The sequence below is a fragment of the Ostrinia nubilalis genome, chromosome 6, assembly GCF_963855985.1.
Source record: "Ostrinia nubilalis chromosome 6, ilOstNubi1.1, whole genome shotgun sequence".
In the NCBI taxonomy this organism is placed as follows: domain Eukaryota; kingdom Metazoa; phylum Arthropoda; class Insecta; order Lepidoptera; family Crambidae; genus Ostrinia; species Ostrinia nubilalis.
Genome location: NC_087093.1, coordinates 9,072,020 through 9,096,599, shown reverse-complemented (window position 1 = coordinate 9,096,599; position 24,580 = coordinate 9,072,020). Strand labels below are relative to the sequence as shown.

Genomic DNA, 24,580 nt, shown 5'->3' with positions numbered 1-24,580 from the left:
AAATCTGTCGTCCCGCGTACCGCGGCGGAGCGCGGCGCAGTGTGATAATCGCCTTACGAAATGAGGGCCCTCGCCCACGGCAACTTTTTGTAGTGATGGTGTCGCGCGTTTCGTAAACGAACAACAACATCGCTACTCACGCGCGTTAGTCGCATTTGCAACGCACTACAGAAGCGATGCCAACGCGCTACAGCAGCGCGACTGTATCGATGCAAACGCGCGACCGTTCGGACGACATCGGGGAGAGAACGGAGGGAGGTTACTAAATCGCGTTTGCATCGCGACAGAACCGCGACAGTATTGCGTTTGCATCGCGACAGAAACGCGTTTATGTGGGCGACACAGCTAGCAACCGCATTGCGACTGTATCGATGCGAACGCACGACAGAATCGCAACTGCATCGTTACAAAAAGTTGTCGTGGGCGAGGGGTTTAGGAATAATATTCATGTTTTTTCAATTTCTCACCATTCTTTAGCCTTGTCATTATAAAATCACCCAGTGCTTTCTATAAGTTGAAACAACAAGCAGCGTCTCATATTGGGCGAAATCGATTTCAGTATGTACTTCTTTTAAAATGTCACTTATTTCATTGCTATAATACATTTTATAAGAATGTTTTATTACAGGGCTTATCGAAGAATTAGTGCGTCGTTTGGGAAGCACTGAAAGCGGCGACGATAAGTGCTTAGCACCCTCTGTTTCTACAACAGTCAGCTTGCTGTCTACCCTGTGTCGAGGCTCTGCACAAATAACTCACGTAAGTGTTTCACGAATCAGTACTTAAGAATTCTTCACATTATGATGATGAAAATATGTTAGGAAGTACCACAATGTTTAAAATATTGTTTTTTGTTCATAGGATTTAGTACGTCTCGAACTATGCTCCGCTATAGAGTCTGCAGTTCAAGCAGACGAACGATGGTGCCTGGAGTGCATGCGACTCGTTGATCTATTGCTGGTTTTATTATGCGAAGGCCGGCACGCCATTCAGACGTGAGTATCAAATTGTTTATTTTACTCTGATGTTGATTGATTGGATGCTAGATTTTTATTTACTTATTTAGACTGAAAATCAATTCCATTAGTACGTGAATTCTTTGTACAGTCGCGGAATGAAAAGGTTCGTCACCTTAGTGTCGGTTTTCGCTTGCACTAGGTACTGTAAGAGTCAAACCTGCCAACATAACAGTGCAAGAAACAGTGCTGCTAACATTTAAATAAATATGACGTTTGCTAACGAATAAGGTTTTGCTTGTTTATTTTTCTATCCCATTGACCAATTGACAATAGTTTATTTTATTTTATAAGAAATAATAATGGCAGGTTGAACCAACAAGAAGATTTTAGTTTATCAATCATAATAATCTTCTTGACAAGATAAATCGTCAAACAACTTTGATCTGAATAATTTTGAACTTTACTGACGAACAGTTAAAGATTATTTTCTCTAACTCGAGATTATTCTGTAACATAGTTTCAAAAGGTAATATGTGTCGCATAACTTCAAACTCGGATAAATCCACTCTACCCTGTTCGGAGATATTTAATAAAAAGTGTTTATAGTCTTATTTTAATGAATTAAAAGGCAGTCTTTTTTTATTATGGCACTACTATTGAAGAAAATGATCCTGTTTCTTCATTTCAGTATTTAAATCACGCATTCTCTCAAAAATTTAATATTTAGTTTGGATTTACCTTCATTTGATATAATGGAATGCAATTTATCCAACTTTGTTAAAACGCAATGAGGATTTATAGAGTTTTGATTTAATAGATTCGGATTTATCTAGTTATGAAAAAACACGATTAGAGCTAGGGATGTGGTAGTGACGAAATCGCGGTATACCATCGACAGTCAAATTTGTAGCAGCAAACTGAATAGAACAATAAAACAAAATAAGAAAATCTAGTTATTATTTTATAAAAAAAGAAAGTACCCAATTTAATTATTTTAAACAAAATTCAATATTTCTTCAGTCATCTTCTTCAATTTCTTCTTCGTGAATTGGTCGCCCTATCACATTTTTAATATTAAGCATTTTTTATAATACATATTTCAATTCCACCAACAATGACCATTATGCCCAATTGGCTAAAGTGCGTTTCCAGCCCCTAACTTAAAGGAAAAAAAAAATGTTAGTCTATTATAAATCAAATTCAAATTTTCAAATTCAAATCTTTATTGCGTACTAAGTGACAATTATTGTAATGGTGGAAATTACATACACATGGGCTTAAGACTTAGTGACCTAGGAGGTATTGCAACAGAGTAGGTGGCTATATACATTCATTATACATAATATGAGAAGTAACATAATTGCATACTTCGATGCTAAAAAATAACAAAACAAGCAGATTACAAATTAAAGTATCTAGAGACATTTTCGGTGGTCAGTAGTTAGATATTCGTTAATTGAGTAGAAACATTTAGGTATTAAATATTGTCTCAGAGCTTTAGAAAAGCGTTTAATGTTAGGTTCGGTTTTTATGTGTTCAGGAAGTTTGTTGTATAGTTTCACTGACATGTAGTAGGGGCTGGTATTTAACATTTTTATTCTTGATTGAGGTAAGTAAAGTTTATCCTTATGTCTGGTATTTCTATTATGCGTGTCCTTGATTTTTGTAAAATTATTAATATTCTTATAAGTAAATATACATGTATCATAAATATATATCGATGGTAAGGTAAGTAGGTTGTATTTAATGAAGTAGGGTTTACATGATTGCGTATTGTCTATTTGAGCTATTATTCTGATGCATTTTTTTTGCATGATAAAGAGGTCAATGAAATCTGTACTGTTTCCCCAGAGTATAATTCCATACTTTAATTGAGAATAGGCGTAGGCATAGTAGGCTGCTAATGCTGCTTCTGTGTGTGTACTGTGAGTTATTTCATAAAGAGCGTAAGTAAATTTGGATAGTTTTGATTTAACATGTTCTATGTGTTTTTTCCAGCTAAGGTGTGTGTCTATTATCATTTAAATAGATCAATATTTTATTTCACATAATTACATTTACAAATTTATTATATTTAGCAAAAAACTGCAAAACATATCCAGACGACCCAACTCCACAAAGCATTCTTATATTCTAAAACTTACATGAACATACCTACACAAAATTGATCGGAGAAAGAAATGTACTCAATATTAGGTATATTATAAACATACTTATGTCCAAAATATTCTATAACAATTGTACCAGCCTTTTAGATATGACGGTAACAAAATCTATTTAAGAGGAAGAAAAAGAGAAACAAAAGAATAGCCAAATTTGTTTATTAATAATTAATATGTCTCAGGAAGTGAGTTCCTAATTAGTCTCAACCGACGCACTACTAGAGTCTCTAAAAATCCAACCGCACTGTCCTTGGTTCGCTCGTAGTGGCAGCAGCGACAAGCAACGCTTGCCACGTCAGGTTCGGCGTCACGGGGCAGGCGTCAGACGATGGTCGCACAGCAGCGGTTCTCTTGACGGAGGAAGGAGCCCCGAGACTGGGGAAGCACAACAAGTAATTTAAATAAATCGATTAAGTATTAGAAAGTTCGACCTCGTGGATCGCGAGTAATATTTTTCTAAGCGAGGTGTACGTCCGTGCGTTTAGAAGCTTCGCAGAGACTGCGAGTGACATAAGCGCCGAGCCGAGCCGGTCGTAAGTTGCTCCCGTGCATTGAATGCATAGGAAGCGTTCACTCGCAAGGTCATAATCTGACGTTCACTGAGCGCGCAATCCAAATAATTTAAATAACATCTTTGCGCTCGCGCCGGACTAAGCTTACAACATGTACAGTTTTAGTTGTTAAATTCAATGTAAATATAGTTAATAAGATATATTTGTATTATATTTGTTTAGTTTTTAAGTAGTTTTAAGTTTTAAGTTAAGTTGTAATAGTTTTAAGTTGAGTAATTTAACGAGCCGTTACATACCCCCCTTTTTAGGTTAGGATTTTTCTTGTAAAATCCGCTTGCCTAAGGGTACTACGAAATCTAAGTCAACTTGAAGTCCTTGATATGCCAAGTTCCTAAATTGTTACCTGCCATATCCTGAAGCTCATAAACTAGTTTAGATTTTTTTCCTATAATCTTACACTTGATAAATTTGGGGGCTAACTTTTTAGAAAATCTATTATCTTTATCGCTTTGATAAAATGTTTTTCTCCAGACGATATCACCAACGTTAAAGTCAACATTCTTGCGTCGCAAGTCATAATTTGTGCTGTTCCTAGAGTGAGCTTTCACAAGTGATAGTTGAACTTTGTCAAATATTTTGTGCAAAGCTCCTAAGTTTTCCGCGTAACTATCACGAGGTGCAAATGTGATTTGATTTTCTAAGTCTGAATCAACGTAATGAGAACCACAGGATATTAACTCTCTGCCAAAAACCAAGAATGAAGGTGTATAACCAGTCACTTCATTTACAGCACTGTTGAGGGCAAATTGGATTTTAGGAATGTTTGTATCCCAGACTCTATGATCACGCTCAATAAAGGAAGAAACTGATGTCATTATGGTTTTATTATAACGTTCAACAGTATTTACTTGTGGTGTATATAATGGTGTATAAAAAATATTAGGAATATTATAGTATTTAAATAAATTTTTCAAAATATTACTAACAAACTGTTTCCCGTTGTCCATAATAATAGTACTAGGGATACCGTGAACCAGGAAAACGTTATCCTCTATAATATTAGCAATTATTTCGGCCGTAGCACGGCGTATGGGAAAAAGCATACAGTACTTAGAGAAGCAACAAGTAATAACGAGCAAAAATGTATTTTGCTTCCTGGACACAGGCAGTGGTCCTACCAAATCTATGCTTAGCATTTGGAATGGTCGACAGCAGTCTTTAGGTCTTCCCATTACGCCAAGTGTAGGGTGGTTGGGATGTTTGCGAGAGAGACAAACATCACAACTAGTGACAAATTTAGCAACATCCTGATGCATATTGGGCCAAAAATATTTCAAGCTAATACGTTTATGGGTTTTGAAAATTCCGAAGTGACCAGAACTAGGTTCGGAATGATTTTTCGAAATAATGTCATTTCTGAATTCTGAGGGAACCACCTCCTTCCATTCAAATTCACGTGTAAGAGGGTTTAGAGATTTCATGAAGCGAAACAGTTTACCATTTTCGACGCGATAATTTAAAAATGATGTTGGAGACTTGAGACAACCATTAAAAATTTTCAAAAACCAGGTGTCGTTAGTGTTTTGAAAGTTATTGTCGACTACATTAATAGCAGAGACAGGAACAGAACGTGATAGACTATCCGGAACTACATTTTCGGAACCTTTTCGGTGTTTGATGTCAAAATTGTAAGCAGATAGACGTACTCCCCACCTAGCTAATCGCCCAGTTGGGTTGTTAATGTTTAAGAACCATTTGAGGGAAGAATGGTCTGTGAATACAGTAAACTTAAGACCATTTTCCAAGTAACAACGCCAATGTTCAATTGCGGTGAGTACGGCTAATGCTTCGCGTTCAGTTGCGCTATAATTGCGTTCTGGTTTCGATAGCGACTTGCTCATATACGCTATCACTTTTTCACGTCCGTCTAAAGTTTGAGACAACACCGCTCCAATACCGTAGTCACTAGCATCTGTGTGTACTTCAAAGGGTTGGTCATAGTCAGGACAAGAAAGAATAGGTGTAGAGGAGAGGCATTTTTTTAGTTGTTTAAATGCTAGGTCTGCCTCAGAAGACCATACAAAAGGAGGGGCGTTTTTGCCTTGTGAGGTCAACTTATTTAAAGGATTAGCTAAGGTACTGAAGTTTTCGATAAACCTACGGTACCAGGAGGCGGTGCCCAGGAATCGCCTAACTTCTTTTCGATTCGTGGGTGTGGGGTAGTTAACGATTGCCTCAACTTTTTCAGGATCAGCCTGCAAACCGTTTGAGTCCACCACGTAGCCCAGATACTTAAGCTGGTTCCTAAAAAATTGACACTTAGAAAAATTTATTGTTAAGTTGGCAGTTTTTAATTTATCGAGAACTCTTGATAATAAAGATAAGTGTTGTTCAAAGGTGTTAGACGCAATGATGACGTCATCAATAAAAACGAAGACTCTATGCTCAAATTCGGGACCATAAAAGAGAGTATCGACTAGCCTTTGCTGGGTGGCCGGAGCATTAGTCAGTCCGAACGCCATGGCCTTAAATTGAAACGTGCCGCGTGAGGGAATATAGAAAGCAGTTTTCTGTCTGTCCTCTTCTCTAATCAAAATTTGCCAAAAACTTTTAGAGAGGTCAATACTAGAGAGCAGTGTTGGCAAAAAGTTAATCTGATTAATGATTAAAAATTAATGATTAAAATCATAATCAAATTTTTTTGATTATGATTAGTTAATCATTAATCAAAAATTTTGATTAAGATTAATTAATCATAATCATTAATCGTTAATTTGATTATTTGATTAACTATCTACTATTTTCATAAGAAAAGGGTTGGGAGTGTATGAAAAGGTACCCGCGACTTATAAAATATCTAGCAAAGGGGGGATCTGGAGTTGTACTGTCGTTTTCCCAAAAAACTGCGTCAATTTTCACTACTCTAAACACTTATCGCACTAGTTTTGTTTCTCACAATTCCTTCTATTCTTCCGGTATCCTCCAGCAAAATTGGGTCAGGATAGAAGTTAAGCGGGCTGGCTGACGATAGGGGAGAAGTCCCCCCAAAGGTAGGCGCAAGCGTGGGCAATTCAACGGAAAGGTGGGGTTGCTAAACTAGGACGTTTTGTGTGTTGGGGAGGTGCAGGAGAGTTCGTAACAGAAGTTTCGGGGGGAGGCCCACGCGTGGGCAATTCAATAGAAGGGTGGGGTTGCTAAGCTAGGAGGTTTTGCGTGTTGGGGAGGTGCAGGAGAGTTCGTACCAGAAGTTTCGGGGGGAGGGCCACGCGTGGGCAATTCAATAGAAGGGTGGGGTTGCTAAGCTAGGAAGTTTTGCGTGTTGGGGAGGTGCAGGAGACTTCGTACCAGAAGTTTCGGGGAGAAGCCCACGCGTGGGCAATTCAATAGAAGGGTGGGGTTGCTAAACTAGGAGGTTTTGCTTGTTGGGGAGGTGCAGGAGAGTTCGTAACAGAAGTTTCGGGGGGAGGCCCACGCGTGGGCAATTCAATAGAAGGGTGGTGTTGCTAAGCTAGGTTTTGCGTGTTGGGGAGGTGCAGGAGAGTTCGTACCAGAAGTTTCGGGGGGAGGGCCACGCGTGGGCAATTCAATAGAAGGGTGGGGTTGCTAAGCTAGGAAGTTTTGCGTGTTGGGGAGGTGCAGGAGACTTCGTACCAGAAGTTTCGGGGAGAAGCCCACGCGTGGGCAATTCAATAGAAGGGTGGGGTTGCTAAACTAGGAGGTTTTGCGTGTTGGGGAGGTGCAGGAGACTTCGTACCAGAAGTTTCGGGGGGAGGCCCACGCGTGGGCAATTCAATAGAAGGGTGGGGTTGCTAAGCTAGGAGGTTTTGCGTGTTGGGGAGGTGCAGGAGACTTCGTACTAGAAGTTTCAGGGGAGGCTAGGGGTGGGGGGCAGGTGGTGGGAGTGTGGGGTTGCAAGTAAGTGCTGGAACGGTAGGGGAAGTGGACTGATATCCTCCTACGGGAGGTCGAAAGACTGCACCGGAAGTTTCAGCGAGGGAAGGGGGCGGGGGGCAGTCTAGGTTACCTTATATTTATCTAAGTATGACCTGTCATAGAATTGTAGCCTAAAACCAAACATCTAATATTAGAATTCAATGTTTTAACATTGTTTTCGATAGAACATTTAAGAAGTTAATCAAGTTAATCAAATTAATGATTATTGATTAATGATTAACAAATTAATCATGATTATGATTACTTTTTTAATCATGATTATTTTAATCAGGATTAATTTAATCATGATTAAAATTAATCAAATTAATTAATTGATTAAAAAATTAATTGATTAGTGCCAACACTGCTAGAGAGGTATCGAGCGTCGCGGAGATTATCTAAAATTTCTGCCATGTACGGTAGACTGTACGCATCTTTTTTTGTTACTGCATTGAGTTTTCTACTGTCCAGACAGAATCGCAGCTCGCCATTCTTTTTCGGCGTTAAGAGAACTGGGGACGACCATGGGCTCTCGCACGGTTCCACTACGTCTTCCTTTAACATGTCATCCAATTGCTCGACTAGTATGCGTTGCTTCTCCGGAGACATCCTATAATACCGTTGACGAATGGGGGCGGCATCCCCAGTGTCAATTGGATGAGTAATTAGAGAAGTACGCCCTAAACCACGTTTTTCGTAGGAGATGTCGTGAAACAGTGAAATGACTTGATCTGCCAGATTTTTTTGATTGCCCGATAAATGGTCGTACGAGCAAAGGTTATTAGATCCAGAGTTGTTATCGGTAGTAGTAACAGTTACAATTTTATCAGTGTCTTTATAATATAGGATATGGTCAATATGTTTGGGAAATAAGCCAAATACCCTCCAGAAGTCCATTCCCAATATAAAAGAGTGTTTTATGTTTGGGACTACGTAGGCTTTAAGAGTGTGAGTTTGTCCGTAAAAACTCACTGGAAGGTAGATGATTCCTAAAGAACTCAGTTTCTCGCCACCAGCCGTAACAAACTTAGAAGTGTCAGGTTGTTGAAGTTCATGACCAGCTTTTAAGAGGGATTCATGACATCCATTTCCAAGAATTGTGGTGGAAGAACCGGTATCCAACAAGCCAATTAGTGGTTTGCCATTAATAGAAACAGATACATAGAGTCGGGATACATTCATATCAGGAACATTGTTATCCTGGATTGAAGAGACAGCGTTGTAAGTAAAAAAAGAAGAAACAAAATTTAGCCAATTTTGCCACTCAGATGCATTGAATTTTTTAGATTTGTGAGTCAGCTTATCGGTGTCATTCCTCCAATCCAGGTTGACTAGTTTTTTTGGTTTAAATTACCACTTTTCGGGTTACAGTCAGGACAATTAGGATACTTGAAATCCTTTTTACCGCACCCAAAGCAGACAATGTATCTGTCTTTACGACAAGTTTTCAGTGTATGGCCGTTTATTCTGCACCTCCGGCAAAAGCCTTGTGAAGGATTCGGAGTAATAACATTAACATTATTGATATCGTCCGGTTCAGAATTATTTTCACTTTGTATGGCAGCTACTGTTGTATTTTTATAGTTAGTGTTATTGTTAGACTTGTAATTAGAATAAGGTTTATTTTGTTGATTTTTGTAATTGTTATTTGTAAAAGTTGTACTATGTTTGTAAGCGAATTCAGGAGCGAGCGTATTGCTAGATGCTCGAGGGGGCTCCTGAAAGGATGAGAATCTAGATTGTATATTTTCAAAATTTCGACATATTGATACCAGGTCGTCTATACTTTTAATTTCGGGAGAAGCAGCCAATGTATTAGCGTAACAGGGGCGAATATTATGAAGAATAACTTCTAATTTTTCTTCATCAGAAAAGGGTTTGGAAAGGCGAGAAAACAAGCCATGCATTATGGAAGTGTAAATTATAATATTTTCTTTTTCGCCTTGTGTGCGCGACCTAATTTCAGCAGCGAGGCGATAATCATAGTCACTGCTACTGAAGTCCTTTTTGAGAATGGTACACAACTCTTGCCATGTGCCTACGCGATCTTTGTTATATCGGTACCAGTGAAGTGCATCATCTGTGAATATCTCGTAAGCTAATGACAGAATTTTTTCGAAAGAAATACCTCGCGATTGAACAAACTCTTCAGTTTTTTGGATAAAGGAGTGTACACAAGTTTTTCCCGAAAATTTTAGTTTCGCTATGTCTGAAGTCAGACTGCGCTCACAAGATACCGAAATAGCAGGTGAATCGACATTAGAAGTAGCAGATGTGGAAGGAGCGTTAGAGATCGATAATTGGCTTTTTAAGGCGGTGAGATCTTTGTATTGCGAGTTAAAATTAGATGTGCACACCTTGTAAACGTCAGCGACTTCAGGAGTGTTGGTAATCCTATTAATGCGGTGATATAGGTGGTTAAGTAGTGTCTCTGTTCGAAGAAATAGATTTTTATCAAATTTATTTTTTAAAGTAATAATGTTATTTTGAGACTTTAGCAGAGACTCTTTTACGAATTTGAGATCCTCGTTTGGTTCTAAGTGTGATTCTAGTATGTCTTCAGGTTCAATGTGAGTTAATTTGGAAATTTGTTTACGTAGATCCGATACGGAATCACCGGATCCGCCTCGTAGTTCAACCTCATATTCGAGTTCTGCCTTTTGTAGCGAAAAGAATTTAATTGGGTATGACATTTTTACTCGGGTGTGTGTTGCAAAATTTAGAAAACTAAACTACAACAATGATCATAAAAGCGAAATCAATGCGTGGTAATATTATAATTATGTTGTGCTATGTTAGCACTTACAATTTACTTAATTTACAATTTTTATAATTTAAAATTACAGATTATACTAGTTTGATGTACAGTATATACCACACAAGGATGACAGAGTTAGCAAAAATCAGCCTTACAACTAGGGTTTAGAAAGCCAACACCAAAAAAAAACCATTAAATGCTTTAAGAAATCTCAGTAGCGTTTCGGTTGAGATAAAAATACCTTGAATGGGCGCCATTGTACCAGCCTTTTAGATATGACGGTAACAAAATCTATTTAAGAGGAAGAAAAAGAGAAACAAAAGAATAGCCAAATTTGTTTATTAATAATTAATATGTCTCAGGAAGTGAGTTCCTAATTAGTCTCAACCGACGCACTACTAGAGTCTCTAAAAATCCAACCGCACTGTCCTTGGTTCGCTCGTAGTGGCAGCAGCGACAAGCAACGCTTGCCACGTCAGGTTCGGCGTCACGGGGCAGGCGTCAGACGATGGTCGCACAGCAGCGGTTCTCTTGACGGAGGAAGGAGCCCCGAGACTGGGGAAGCACAACAAGTAATTTAAATAAATCGATTAAGTATTAGAAAGTTCGACCTCGTGGATCGCGAGTAATATTTTTCTAAGCGAGGTGTACGTCCGTGCGTTTAGAAGCTTCGCAGAGACTGCGAGTGACATAAGCGCCGAGCCGAGCCGGTCGTAAGTTGCTCCCGTGCATTGAATGCATAGGAAGCGTTCACTCGCAAGGTCATAATCTGACGTTCACTGAGCGCGCAATCCAAATAATTTAAATAACATCTTTGCGCTCGCGCCGGACTAAGCTTACAACATGTACAGTTTTAGTTGTTAAATTCAATGTAAATATAGTTAATAAGATATATTTGTATTATATTTGTTTAGTTTTTAAGTAGTTTTAAGTTTTAAGTTAAGTTGTAATAGTTTTAAGTTGAGTAATTTAACGAGCCGTTACACAATAGAAGGACAAAATAATAATCGAAAATGGTTAACACAACACTAGTGCCAACTCTAAATTCCAAACGACGCACAGGGATAGGTATTTCAAATTTACCGAGTTTTCGCTTTTTCCTCTTTCCTAAGGCGAACTTTTATATTAAGCCGCTTGCGGGCTTTAGTTGGTGACACAATTTTAATATAATTATCCATGGGAACTGTCTGAATATCGCAAATAAACAATAAAAAGCGGGAGCGCATGGTGCCACTGGTCGCTGAGTTTTCGTCAACTGGCGGCCATGTTGAAGAAACGCAATTACCTGATTGGCTCTCATGGACTTAGCTACGTTTGAAAAAAAATGTCTCATGGATCTATCTCTCTTAGATAAAATATTACGACTTTAACGGCTTATTTCTCAAGAACCACGCTGATTTGTACACGACTGATAAAAATGTTTAAAACATATTTTTTTTCTCTTCGATTTGACACCAAAATCTCAAAAAATCTTAGAATTGGATTTATCCGAGTTTGAAGTTAAGCGACACATATGTGCTCGCGATTCGTTGAAGGAATCAATTTGAAAACTGACGAACCTTTTCATTCCGTGACTGTACATTAATGAGTTCTGCGTCGCATGCATAACATGCGAATTGCATCTGCTCATAAATGCAATTAATGAGTAATTGTATTGATAAAGTCAAGTTAATACTATTTTTCTTGTTTCTAGGTTGGTTTTGTACATACATGTTCAAGTTTATTTTAAAAACTGCTGACAGTTATTATTTTATTTAGTTATTGAGATAGTTTCACTAATGGCAATTTTCACCTTTAATCCCTAATTTTTAAGTGACCCCTATGGTAACACATAATAGGAATTTCGTTTTCATAGGGGTCACTTAAAAATTAGGGATTGATGGTGAAAACGGGCATAAGAACATCAGCCATAACAACAAAATTCAAATTCTCAGAACTAATAATTTTTTTTTCAAAGAATGTTCAATATGATTTGTACGATGTTCGTTGTCGCAGTGGTTCGAACCGCGGTGGTGCATCAGGCACCGGCGCGAGCGCAGCGGGCGGTGCGAGCGGGGAAGGCTCGAGCGGCGCCACCGGCGCGGGCGCGGGCGCGACCGGCGCCACGGGCCGCGGCGACAAGTCGCACCGGCAGCTCATCGACTGCATCCGCGGGAAAGACACGGACGCACTACTCGCTGCCGTTTCCAGCGGCGCCGTGGATGTCAACTTTACGGATGACGTCGGGCAGACGCTGCTCAACTGGGCGGCCGCTTTTGGAACGCGCGAGATGGTCGAGTTTCTGTGCGAAAAAGGTGTGTGGTTATGAAGTGATACATACATGACGCAAACCAGCTTAATTTGTAACAATGCTTTGCCATTCAAAATATAATAGCTTGAATTTTTGCACGTTGAATGAGGGTTTTCGCGAATGAAAGATCTGCTAGATGGCGGGACGTGGATGTGGGGTCTGACTGCTGCGCGATTGGTGGATTTTGACATATCTGTCAATGTCATGTCAAAAATAACCAATCATGCAGCATTTGGACTTCGCGTCTACGTATTGCCATCTGGCGGATTTTTCATTCGCCTACCCTCATTGAAGCATTCGACAAAATATATTCGTCGTAACAATAACCTTAAGCTATATTTTATTGTCGTAGGTGCTGACGTGAATCGTGGACAGCGCAGCTCGTCGTTACATTATGCCGCGTGCTTTGGTCGCCCGGCGATCGCAAAAGTACTTCTCCGATATGGCGCTAATGCCGACCTCCGCGACGAGGATGGCAAAACGCCACTCGACAAAGCTCGAGAAAGACATGATCAAGGTAATGAGCATGAGACAAAATAATTATGTGATATTTTAAATCGTGTGTCATATTTAATAGGATACCTATTAATTATGTGTATTATTTTAGGTCATAGAGAAGTGGCAGCTATTCTGCAGTGCCCAGGAGAGTGGTTGGTTGTCGGCAGTCATGACTCGCCTTCACCTTCCAACGAGGAAGATTTCCCTGAGACAGGAGACAAAGAAATGGCATCAGTTTATTTAGAGTAAGTTTAATTTTTAATTGAATGAGATTTGGTGTTTCAATCGTTCAATTGATTTTTTATAGTAGAGTTTTTGTATGTAATCTTAGTGGGGAGTTTAGTACTTAAAATATTATACTACAAGATCGTTTGTCAGACGTTAATCTCGTCCAATGTATATTCTGCAACAAGTGCATAAAGCTTCAACCACACCAACGCGTGCATCGCCATCGCCGGCGCGATCAGTACCTCTAGTACGAAAAACTTTCGAGTTCGTTTCGTTTGCGTATTCAGTGTCATCGAAAAATTTTGTATGAAAAATTAAACAGCGCCCCCTAGGGCGGCTATAATATAGGGGGCGCTGTTTAATTTTTCATACAAAATTTTTCGATGACACTGAATACGCAAACGAAACGAACTCGAAAGTTTTTCGTACTAGAGGTACAGGTCGCGCGACCCATGACAGTTCACGCGACCAGTCATTTACCTATGATCGCGCTGGCGATGGCGATCTGCACGCGTTGGTTTGGTTGAAGCATAAGGCCGGCTAGTGACTGGACATACTTTGCGCAGGCGGCTGGTGCCTGTGTTCTGCGCTCGCTACCTGGGCGCGGGCGGCGGCGGCGTGCGGCGCGCCTGCCTGTCGCTGGTGCGCAAGATGGTGCACTACGCGCCCGCTCGCCTGTTGCACCGCATCTCCGTGCGCCGCGAGCCACATACCGCCGCGCTAATCACGCAGCTCGTGGCCGCCGTGCTCGACAACCAAGTGAGTGCGCGCCCTAATAACGTTCGACTCCTTAGCGCCTGCCTGTCGCTGGTGCGCAAGATGGTGCACTACGCGCCCGCTCGCCTGTTGCACCGCATCTCCGTGCGACGCGAGCCACATACCGCCGCGCTGATCACGCAGCTCGTGGCCGCCGTGCTCGACAACCAAGTGAGTGCGCGCCCTAATAACGTTCACCTCCTTAGTGTCTGCCTGTCGCTGGTGCGCAAGATGGTGCACTACGCGCCCGCGCGCCTGTTGCACCGCATCTCCGTGCGACGCGAGCCACATACCGCCGCGCTGATTACGCAGCTCGTGGCCGCCGTGCTCGACAACCAAGTGAGTACGCGCCCTAATAACGTTCACCTCCTTAGTGTCTGCCTGTCGCTGGTGCGTAAGATGGTGCACTACGCGCCCGCGCGCCTGTTGCACCGCATATCCGTGCGCCGCGAGCCACATACCGCGGCGCTGATCACGCAGCTCGTGGCCGCCGTGCTCGACAACCAAGTGAGTGCGCGCCCTAATAACGTTCAATTCCTTAATGTTCTTATACACGAGCGGCTCATAGCCGACGGCAGTGCCAACGGCAGCTGTCGCCACCTTTTGGCGGCAGGTGGCATTAACTGCAGTTGTAGCTTGTCGCATTCTGTACAAAGAGACGGCTACAACTGCAGCTAACGCCACCTGTCTGCGCTGCGGCGGTCGTCGACGAGTCAACAGCTGCCGTCGACTCGTTTATAAGAAAGAAGCCTTAGCCGAAATGGTGCGTTCTCGCTCTTGCGTAAAATAGCGTATTAGGCATCTGTGCGGTGACTAGCAGTATCCGCCTCTAACGCGCTGCTCACTCAGCCCGTGGCCGCACGACAACCAAGTAAGTGCACGCCCTTTACTACAAATACCGTCACATCCTCTCGGTAGCCAAAGTGGTGCGTTCTCGCTCTTGCAGAAAATGTTTTACAGCAATATTTATCCGCTCCTACCACTGCTCTGGCAGCTCGTCGCCGCCGTGCTCGAAAAACAACTGAGTGCACGCCCTAATGACATTCAGCTCTGTAGCCATAGTGCGCTCTTGGTCGTGCAGAAAAAGGCACCTGTGCCAATAGCAATGTTCGTCCCTACCGCATTGCTCACGAGACTCGTCGCGGTCGTGGCACATGATCAAGGCTCCAAGTGAGTGCATGCTCTCACTATTTGCGACCCCACCAAATGATGCACTTCTCAGCAAGTCGCCACCGAAAACCATCAGAAGAATATAGGCTGAAAGGCTATGTTTATTTAATTTTATTGATAAGTTTCCATACGTATATGTATAAAGAAAATATTAAAGCCGCCACTAAATAGATATTTTGTTACTGAATACTATGTAACGAATTCTAGATTTACCAATAAATGCAGTTTAGTTTATAATAGAGTAACATGAACTTTAGTAAGACCTATTGAATCAGGGCGAGGCGCCAGTGTGGAGGCGGGCGCAGCCGCGGCTCCTGCGCAGCCGCTATATCCGCCCGCCAGCGGTAACGTCGATGGTGTGATGTGTGCACCGCGCGCCTACCTGCGCGGCTTGTCCCACGCCTGTTCTTAGCCTTACACGCATACGTCCTAACATACTGTATTGACATTACACCAGCCCTGAATAATTACTTTTTGTGTTTGCGTTGCATTTTGACATACATTGATCAGGCTGACGCTCCAGACGCGATAAATCATCTACTGCATCGTAGTACGTATAACATAGCGCCACTTAATTCAATCCATGAAAGAATATCCCGCTGTCCTGCTTACGATACAAACAGTATTTTCGCTATGTTCAGTTAATACTCTCGATACTTATATCTCGATATCCTGTTCGATTCTCAGTTCCTTTCTCTGTTTTACACTCATTTCCTTTTTAACGCATAAACATTTATGTAAAAACATCACACCATCGAAATTTACCTGCATTTAATAATTTTGTTTTAGTGTTATGTGTTTAATATCCCTTTGATTGTATTGTTTTGCTTAGTGTTTTTACGTTCTATTTATTGCTATATTTATACTTTTAATTACTTAATGAAAAATATGCACACACCAGACATTTATTTCATTACTTTCTCGGCGAATTCTTTGAAATTTAAATAGCTCAAAGCAGCTCAAAAACGAACAGTGGTGAAGTGAAGCCCTATCTAACAATGTGTCCCGTATTTGGGATGAGGAGTCTGTACCCACTAGGAGGATGCCCCTCATTTGAAACTAACGACTTCTATTGTAATAGGACGACGACGACGGCCACCTTATCGTGCTGGGCATCGCGGAGGAGCTGATGGTGAAGGCGGCGGACGTGTACCTGGAGCAGTTCGCGCGGCTCGGCGTCTTCAGCAAGGTGGAGGCGCTGGCGGCCGCACCGGCTGCCACTCTCTCCTCGGACGGGGAGTCCCTTGTCGCCGCTGGTAAGTTTGATATGCCAGATCTAATGAGATGCTTGCGGATTTATCAAAGTATAATCCGTTAAGTAAGTGGTTAGATATAGGATGAGTCTTACTTAAGTATTCTGTTTGTGCTATTTCATCGTGATCGACGATCATACTAGGAACGACTACATACATACATCGTTTTAAACAGATTACATGTAATATTCGACCTTATGTATCTTTTTTGCCCTATTCTGTTCAGGCAATGACCTAGTTAGCGTCACTTTGAATGTTTTTGAATAGGAGAGTTTTGGTTACTACAAAAATGTTTGATTCGCCACGAAAATTATAAGAGCTTGATGCAGCTATAGTCCGGTCGCCAAGCACATAGAATTTCGTCCAATGACCCAAAGCTACCCATCCTTATCGCTCACGCATGATTATATTGCTTTATTTTTACCGGACTTTAATTATGTAATTGAAAGAATAGCTCATCATTTGCTGTCGTGTCCTATTTCAAGCATAATTCTTAGCTGAAAAGGTCAAGGAGACTATTGTAATTTTAACAATTATTTGCTAATTAAAAATGTTACACAGGGAGCAGCGAAGACGCGTCATGCCTCTCCAGCGGCGTGGCATACTCGTGGGGCGAGTGGTCGTTATGCCGCGGGCGCGACGCGCTGTACGTGTGGAGCGACGCGGCCGCGCTGGAGCTCAGCACCGGCAGCAACGGCTGGTTCCGCTTCCTGCTCGACGGAAAGCTCGCCACTATGTACTCCAGTGGCAGCCCTGAGCACCAGACTGACAACACCGGTCAGTCACTAACGAATAAGCAGTTTCATCATCATCATCATCATTTCAGCCACAGGACGTCCACTGCTGAACATAGGCCTCCCCCAATGCTTTCCATGTTGATTGATTGGCAGCGGCCTGCGTCCAGCGCTTCCCTGCTACCTTTACGATGTCGTCGGTCCACCTTGTAGGTGGATGTCCCACGCTGCGTTTTTCGGTACGCGGCCTCCATTCCAGAACCTTGCTGCCCTATCGGCCGTCAGATCTGCGTACTATGCGCCCTGCCCATTGCCACTTCAGCTTGCTAATCCGTCGGGCTATGTCAGCGACTTTAGCAGTTTAAACCTATCGAATGGCCAGCTCGCTAACTTCATGTGGGAGTGCGAAACGGAACGCAAGGGAGTGCAGCTTGGGGGCTCGTCCGGGATAGCCCAAGCTGTAGGAATTGAAAAGCGGTAGTATTTCTCCAGCTTTTTTTTGTATTTTTCCGGGATAAACCACAAGAAAAGGAAAGTCCTCGCTCCGTTGTCTTTCAACCGTCTTCTATTCTGTCTTTTTCCAAAATCATGTCTTTCTTACTCACTCACTCACTCACTCATTCGTTCTCACTTACTCCTTGCGTTCCGTTTCACACTCCCACATTCATGTAGTAACATATATAGGCCCTTTTCTAAGAACTTATACATTTTTTAAATATAGCTTGCGCTACTACCACTTCGTATCGGCTAGTGCTTAGAAGAGGTGGCGAAAGAAACTAGTCACCTTTGACTTACTTGACTTATGGTCCTATGTCCCCTAGATGGGGCAGAGGGCGTCCACAACAGTCCTCCATCTCGTTCGGTCTTGAGCTTCTCGCTTGATCTCGCTCCAGGTTTTGCCGATCTTCTTCGCCTCGTCCGCTACAGTGCGCCGCCAAGTTTGCCTGGGTCGACCACGTTTGCGTTTTCCTTGGGGATTCCAATCCAGAGCCTGCTTAGGGATGTGATCGGGGTCCCTTCGGAGAGTGTGGCCAATCCAGTTCCACTTGCGGCGCTTGATCTGCTGGTCGATCGGAATTTCGTGGCAGCGTTCCAATAGCTCGACGTTGGAGATTTTCTCGGGCCAGTATATGCCGAGAATTCGGCGAAGGCAGCGGTTGATGAAGACCTGCAGCTGGTGCGAGATAACCTTGGTGACCTTCCACGTTTCACACCCATAGAGCAGAACGGATTTAACGTTGGACCCGAATATTTTGATCTTGACCCTTCGGGTCAATTTCCGTGACTGCCATATGGGGCGAAGTTGTGCGAAGGTAGCTCTGGCCTTGGCAATGCGCGAAGTGATGTCCTCTTCGGTACCTCCAGTTTCTGACACGACGCTCCCGAGGTAGGTGAAATTGTGGACTCATGCCACATCCTCTGCACCAATCCGTAATGGCGTGCAATTTCTCACACCAGATCGCATCTCTTGGGTCTTCCGGCAGTTAATTTTGAGCCCTGTGATACCCGCTTCTCGATGTAGGTCATCAAGTTTGGACTGCATATCGTGATGCGTGTGGCTCAGCAAACAGAGGTCATCGGCATAATCTAAGTCTTCTAAAACTCCGATTATACCCCACTCTATTCCACGCCGTTGGTCTTGATATGCGCGATTCATGACTCCATCCAAGACAACCAGAAAGAGAAGGGGCGAAAGCAGGCAGCCTTGCCGGACGCCCGCATGCACCTCGATGTCTTCGGAGATGAGGCCGTCGTGAGTCACCGTACAAGAATATTTCCTGTAGATGGCCTTCAGTAGGTCGATGATTTTCGGCGGGACAACAATGTCAGCGAGTCGCGACCATATACTTGCCCACTTCAGCGTATCAAAGGCTTTTTCAAAGTCACCTTTGTCAGCCTAATATTGTAAATCCATTCTGGCCAGATTACACATAATGTGTAGATAGCTGGTTAGCAGTAAGTTCGTTAGATATTACATCCGAGACATGTAAAGTTTTAGCTTATCTGGCAGACAACTTACCAATAAGCTATGAGGGACTTTATCAGCATGTGTTGGAATAGGTCCTCAGATTAGTAAATCATGTTATCATCCACAGAGAATCGTGGAGAATTTATTGACAAGCTGCAAAGAGCAAGAGCTTCAGTTAAGAATGTTGTGCCGCAGCCTATACTTTCCAAGCCTGGTTCTACTAAATTGATACTTGGCAACTGGGCACTGTCCTGTAAAAAGTAAGTTTCATTTAATATTCTTAGTTGGTGTTATTCTTGTTCCATTTCTTATTTTTTCATGTAAAAATATGTTTGTTTTACAGAGAAAAAGAACTACAAATACACAATACTGATGGTCAACAGCAAACTACAATTTTAAGAGAGGATCTTCCTGGATTTATATTCGAATCAAATAGAGGGACGAAGCACTCATTCACTGCTGAAACATTTTTAGGTAATGTTTTTGGAAATGTCTTGATTAAATTGTCTAAAATTGTATGTCTATTTAAGTGCTAATTGAAATCAATATAAATAGGTCCAGAACTAGCCAGTGGCTGGGCTAACCGTCGTCCTGTGACTGCCGACCCCGCGAGCACGAGTCAAAATCGATCCCGCCTATCTGCTAAAACAGAAGCGCTGAAAGCTCAGGTTAGTTTTTATTTTCATACCACTAGAAATATAGCAACATAAGTGTCACCTCTAAGGGAGAATCCACACGACTTTTTGCCGCATCACTGCCACTTGCCGCCGGAATGCACCGTCTGGCATAATTATCATTGATTTTTATATGCAATTAGTGTCACCTCTAAGGGAGATCCACATGACATTTTGCCGCATCACTGCCACTTGCCACCGAAACGCACCGTCTGGCATATCATTGATTTTTATATGCAGGACGCCGCAGCGTCACCGCTCCAGCGCCGCGCCGCGACCGCACCGCACCGTGTGGCTTCTCCCTAAGGTCCCCGTAAACGTCAATCGAATGTCAAAGCTATGTCTATGTTCGCTAATACCTATATTTCCGTGCAGGTGTGCGAGCGAGCCCGCGCTTTGTACGCGAGGCACCTGGCCAGCGCCGCCACGCGTCAGCCGCGCCCGCCCGTGGCGCGCCTAAGAGCATTACTAGCGCGCATGCAGCGCCTCGCCACGCAGCCTACAAGTTAGTAAAAAATAATGTTTTAAGTGATTATGGCGTCTAGAAGATATCCTACAACTATTTTAGTACAAATATTTGCAAGTAGAGATGATTGAAGATGATTGAGAGAATTAATTCACATGTTTGTCCGATGCAGAGGACTGGCAGCAAGAGTTGGCGGAATCATTGGAACAGCTGACCGAGCTGTTGTGTGGTGACGAGCTCCTATCTGCGTACGAGCTGCAGTCATCAGGGTTGGCGCCATCTTTGCTTCAAGTGCTTTCGCCTCAGCCGAACGGTAAGTGAATCAAGTTAAAAAACAAGAAGTAAATAAAATATCCCTGGTCATTTTTACACTATGCTTATAGTCTCAAACTAAGCAAAGCTTGTACTATGGGTACTAGACAGCGGATATAACTTTTTTTTTGTAAATACATACATACAGGGTGGAAACGTTAAGTGATCTCACTCGATTATTTCTAAACTATACAAGATATTCAAAAACTGGTTACTGATCCTGAAAGTGCTTCATGAGCTCTTTTAAACGGTACCAATAATAGGTTACAGAATAAACTGGATCTATCTGAAAATTCAATGTTTCCAGCTTCCATACTAAATGTGTGCCAGACACACAATATTAGAAGTGTATTTTTTTTTATTTAAAAATAAACTTTTAAAATAAACTCGTAAATTGTATTCTTATTTAAAATTATTCATGGAAAACATTGGTTTTAGGCTTTACTTGCTATAATATTGTCAAGAGATGGGTGTCATCACTGTGGTAGTACTAAATGTATGGAAGAAGGAAACATTTAATTTTTGGATAGATCCAGTTTATTCTGTAACCTATTATTGATACCATTGGATAGAGCTTGTGAAGAACTTTTAGAATCAGTAATCAGTTTTACGATATCATGGTGTAGTTTTTAAAATAATGTGACTTTACCAAATGTATGGAAGCTGGAAACATTGAATTTTCGGATAGATCCAGTTTATTCTGTAACCTATTATTAATACCGTTTGATAGAGCTCATGAAGCACTTTCAGGATCAGTAACTAGTTTATTGATATCTTGTATAGTTTAGAAATAATCGAGTGAGATCACTTATCGTTTCCACCCTGTATACATAGTAACACCCAGCCCCATCACAGAAATTAAAATTCATCATTATTCAATGAGGGCTATCGTTTTTATACTTAACAGTTGGCACCCCTGGCGATTGACAGGACCTTACTCTACAGTGGCGCCATCTTGCAGTGCAATTGCGATAGTCCTCCTACCACTTTAGCGCTCACCAGTTGGTGCCACTGTCTTCGCTACTAGCATGTGACAGGACCTTACTCTACAGTGGCGCTAACTGGTGAGCGCTAAAACGATAGCCCTCATTTTTACACGGCCTGGAATCTAACCTGTGACCTCTCGGAATAGTAGTCCGCTCTGAACCACTACACCAAACGGCCGACTTAAATAGAACCACGTCTATTTTATGGAAAACAATGTTTTTTTTATTAACAACAACGATATTTAGCTTCGCTTCCTCTCATAAGGCTTGTATTTGAATATGCGCAGACGTGGCAGGGCAGGCCAGCGAGCGCGAGCGCATAGTCCGCGCGTGGGTGAGCGGGCAGGCGGGCGCGGGCGGCGTGCTGGCGGCGCGGCTGGTGGGCGTGCTGGAGAGCGTGGAGCGGCTGCCCGTGCTCGCGCCGCACGGCGACGCGCCGCCGCCCGCGCAGGGCACGCTGCACCACCTCACCAAGCGCATCAGGTACCTAAGATCTTGCCAGGCGTCGCGCATAGTGCGCGCGTGGGTGACCGGGCAGGCGGGCGCGGGCGGCGTGCTGGCCGCGCGGCTGGTGGGCGTGCTGGAGAGCGTGGAGCGGCTGCCCGTGCTCGCGCCGCACGGCGACGCGCCGCCGCCCGCGCAGGGCACGCTGCACTACCTCACCAAGCGCATCAGGTACCTAAGATCTTGCCAGGCGTCGCGCATAGTCCGCGCGTGGGTGACCGGGCAGGCGGGCGCGGGCGGCGTGCTGGCGGCGCGGCTGGTGGGCGTGCTGGAGAGCGTGGAGCGGCTGCCCGTGCTCGCGCCGCACGGCGACGCGCCGCCGCCCGCGCAGGGCACGCTGCACCACCTCACCAAGCGCATCAGGTACCTAAGATCTTGCCAGGCGTCGCGCATAGTGCGCGCGTGGGTGACCGGGCAGGCGGGCGCGGGCGGCGTGCTGGCCGCGCGGCTGGTGGGCGTGCTGGAGAGCGTGGAGCGGCTGCCCGTGCTCGCGCCGCACGGCGACGCGCCGCCGCCCGCGCAGGGCACGCTGCACTACCTCACCAAGCGCATCAGGTACCTAAGATCTTGCCAGGCGTCGCGCATAGTCCGCGCGTGGGTGACCGGGCAGGCGGGCGCGGGCGGCGTGCTGGCGGCGCGGCTGGTGGGCGTGCTGGAGAGCGTGGAGCGGCTGCCCGTGCTCGCGCCGCACGGCGACGCGCCGCCGCCCGCGCAGGGCACGCTGCACCACCTCACCAAGCGCATCAGGTACCTAAGATCTTGCCAGGCGTCGCGCATAGTGCGCGCGTGGGTGACCGGGCAGGCGGGCGCGGGCGGCGTGCTGGCCGCGCGGCTGGTGGGCGTGCTGGAGAGCGTGGAGCGGCTGCCCGTGCTCGCGCCGCACGGCGACGCGCCGCCGCCCGCGCAGGGCACGCTGCACTACCTCACCAAGCGCATCAGGTACCTAAGATCTTGCCAGGCGTCGCGCATAGTCCGCGCGTGGGTGACCGGGCAGGCGGGCGCGGGCGGCGTGCTGGCGGCGCGGCTGGTGGGCGTGCTGGAGAGCGTGGAGCGGCTGCCCGTGCTCGCGCCGCACGGCGACGCGCCGCCGCCCGCGCAGGGCACGCTGCACCACCTCACCAAGCGCATCAGGTACCTAAGATCTTGCCAGGCGTCGCGCATAGTGCGCGCGTGGGTGACCGGGCAGGCGGGCGCGGGCGGCGTGCTGGCCGCGCGGCTGGTGGGCGTGCTGGAGAGCGTGGAGCGGCTGCCCGTGCTCGCGCCGCACGGCGACGCGCCGCCGCCCGCGCAGGGCACGCTGCACTACCTCACCAAGCGCATCAGGTACCTAAGATCTTGCCAGGCGTCGCGCATAGTCCGCGCGTGGGTGACCGGGCAGGCGGGCGCGGGCGGCGTGCTGGCGGCGCGGCTGGTGGGCGTGCTGGAGAGCGTGGAGCGGCTGCCCGTGCTCGCGCCGCACGGCGACGCGCCGCCGCCCGCGCAGGGCACGCTGCACCACCTCACCAAGCGCATCAGGTACCTAAGATCTTGCCAGGCGAATCACAACCTTATGACTACTTAAGCTCATAGCAGACTTAATTATTATCATCTCGGAAAGGGATCAACACCGTATCGCCTTTCGCGCTCTGTTAATCGCAAGGCGAGGCGTTTACGTTACGGTGCGGATAAGTGTGCGTTGCAGTATGGAGTTTTGCAGTATGGAGTTTCATACAAAGAATACTGACCGCCTCGAGTTGATATGGTTACGATCCCTTTCCGGGTTGATACAAAATTGCCACCCAGGCTAGTAGACACATATTTTAAACGTGCACTTTTATTCATAAATGCCAAACATACATGCCAAATATTACCATACAATATTGTGATAAACTTAGTATTTTGGTGGTGGTTAACTAATGAAATGTATTATAAAAAATAATAATACCCATGTAATATTTAATTAATGAAATAATATGAAATGTTTCTATAATTAATAATTATGTATACTTAATGCTATAGTGTAAATATTTCTACGCCACTAGTGGCAGAAGGTGCTGAACCTGTTTTTATTTAATATCTTGCTAAGAAATATTTTTTTTTTATTTGATTGATTGATTGATAAATGAATAGAATTGCACAAGCTTCGCAAACACCCCGCATTTTTATGATAGTCACAGATTAAAATGTTTTTATTGCCCTCGCAGATTGCGTGTTGAACGTGCAACTGACGACAGCGCTGACGAATCTGCGTCCAATAATGGCAATAACGCTGGCCGTAATTTGAAAGTCGAGGCGTTGACTACTGTGCGACAGCTAGAGCGATTCTTAGCCAAGTACTTCGCGCGGCAGTGGTATGACATGGAGAGATCTACCTTCACTTTTGTGCAGAAGATAAAAGCGGAAGCTCCAATTTCTTTCGTGTATGATGTAAGTAACT

At 44.3% G+C, this 24,580-nt stretch overlaps 1 protein-coding gene across 1 annotated transcript in view; it reads left to right on the top strand.

Moving 5' to 3' along the window:
• The window catches only part of LOC135072561 (E3 ubiquitin-protein ligase HECTD1), a 49,332-nt gene that overhangs the window by 4,792 nt on the left and 19,960 nt on the right, over positions 1–24,580 (top strand). Inside the window, exons 8-22 of the mRNA XM_063966520.1 lie at positions 629–759; positions 862–995; positions 12,320–12,618; positions 12,967–13,131; positions 13,222–13,357; positions 13,907–14,099; positions 16,348–16,522; positions 17,081–17,296; positions 19,350–19,482; positions 19,566–19,696; positions 19,778–19,890; positions 20,272–20,401; positions 20,535–20,675; positions 21,948–22,143; positions 24,348–24,570. Coding sequence (XP_063822590.1) covers positions 629–759; positions 862–995; positions 12,320–12,618; positions 12,967–13,131; positions 13,222–13,357; positions 13,907–14,099; positions 16,348–16,522; positions 17,081–17,296; positions 19,350–19,482; positions 19,566–19,696; positions 19,778–19,890; positions 20,272–20,401; positions 20,535–20,675; positions 21,948–22,143; positions 24,348–24,570 — 2,516 coding nt within the window. The remainder of the gene's footprint in view (positions 1–628; positions 760–861; positions 996–12,319; positions 12,619–12,966; positions 13,132–13,221; positions 13,358–13,906; positions 14,100–16,347; positions 16,523–17,080; positions 17,297–19,349; positions 19,483–19,565; positions 19,697–19,777; positions 19,891–20,271; positions 20,402–20,534; positions 20,676–21,947; positions 22,144–24,347; positions 24,571–24,580) is intronic.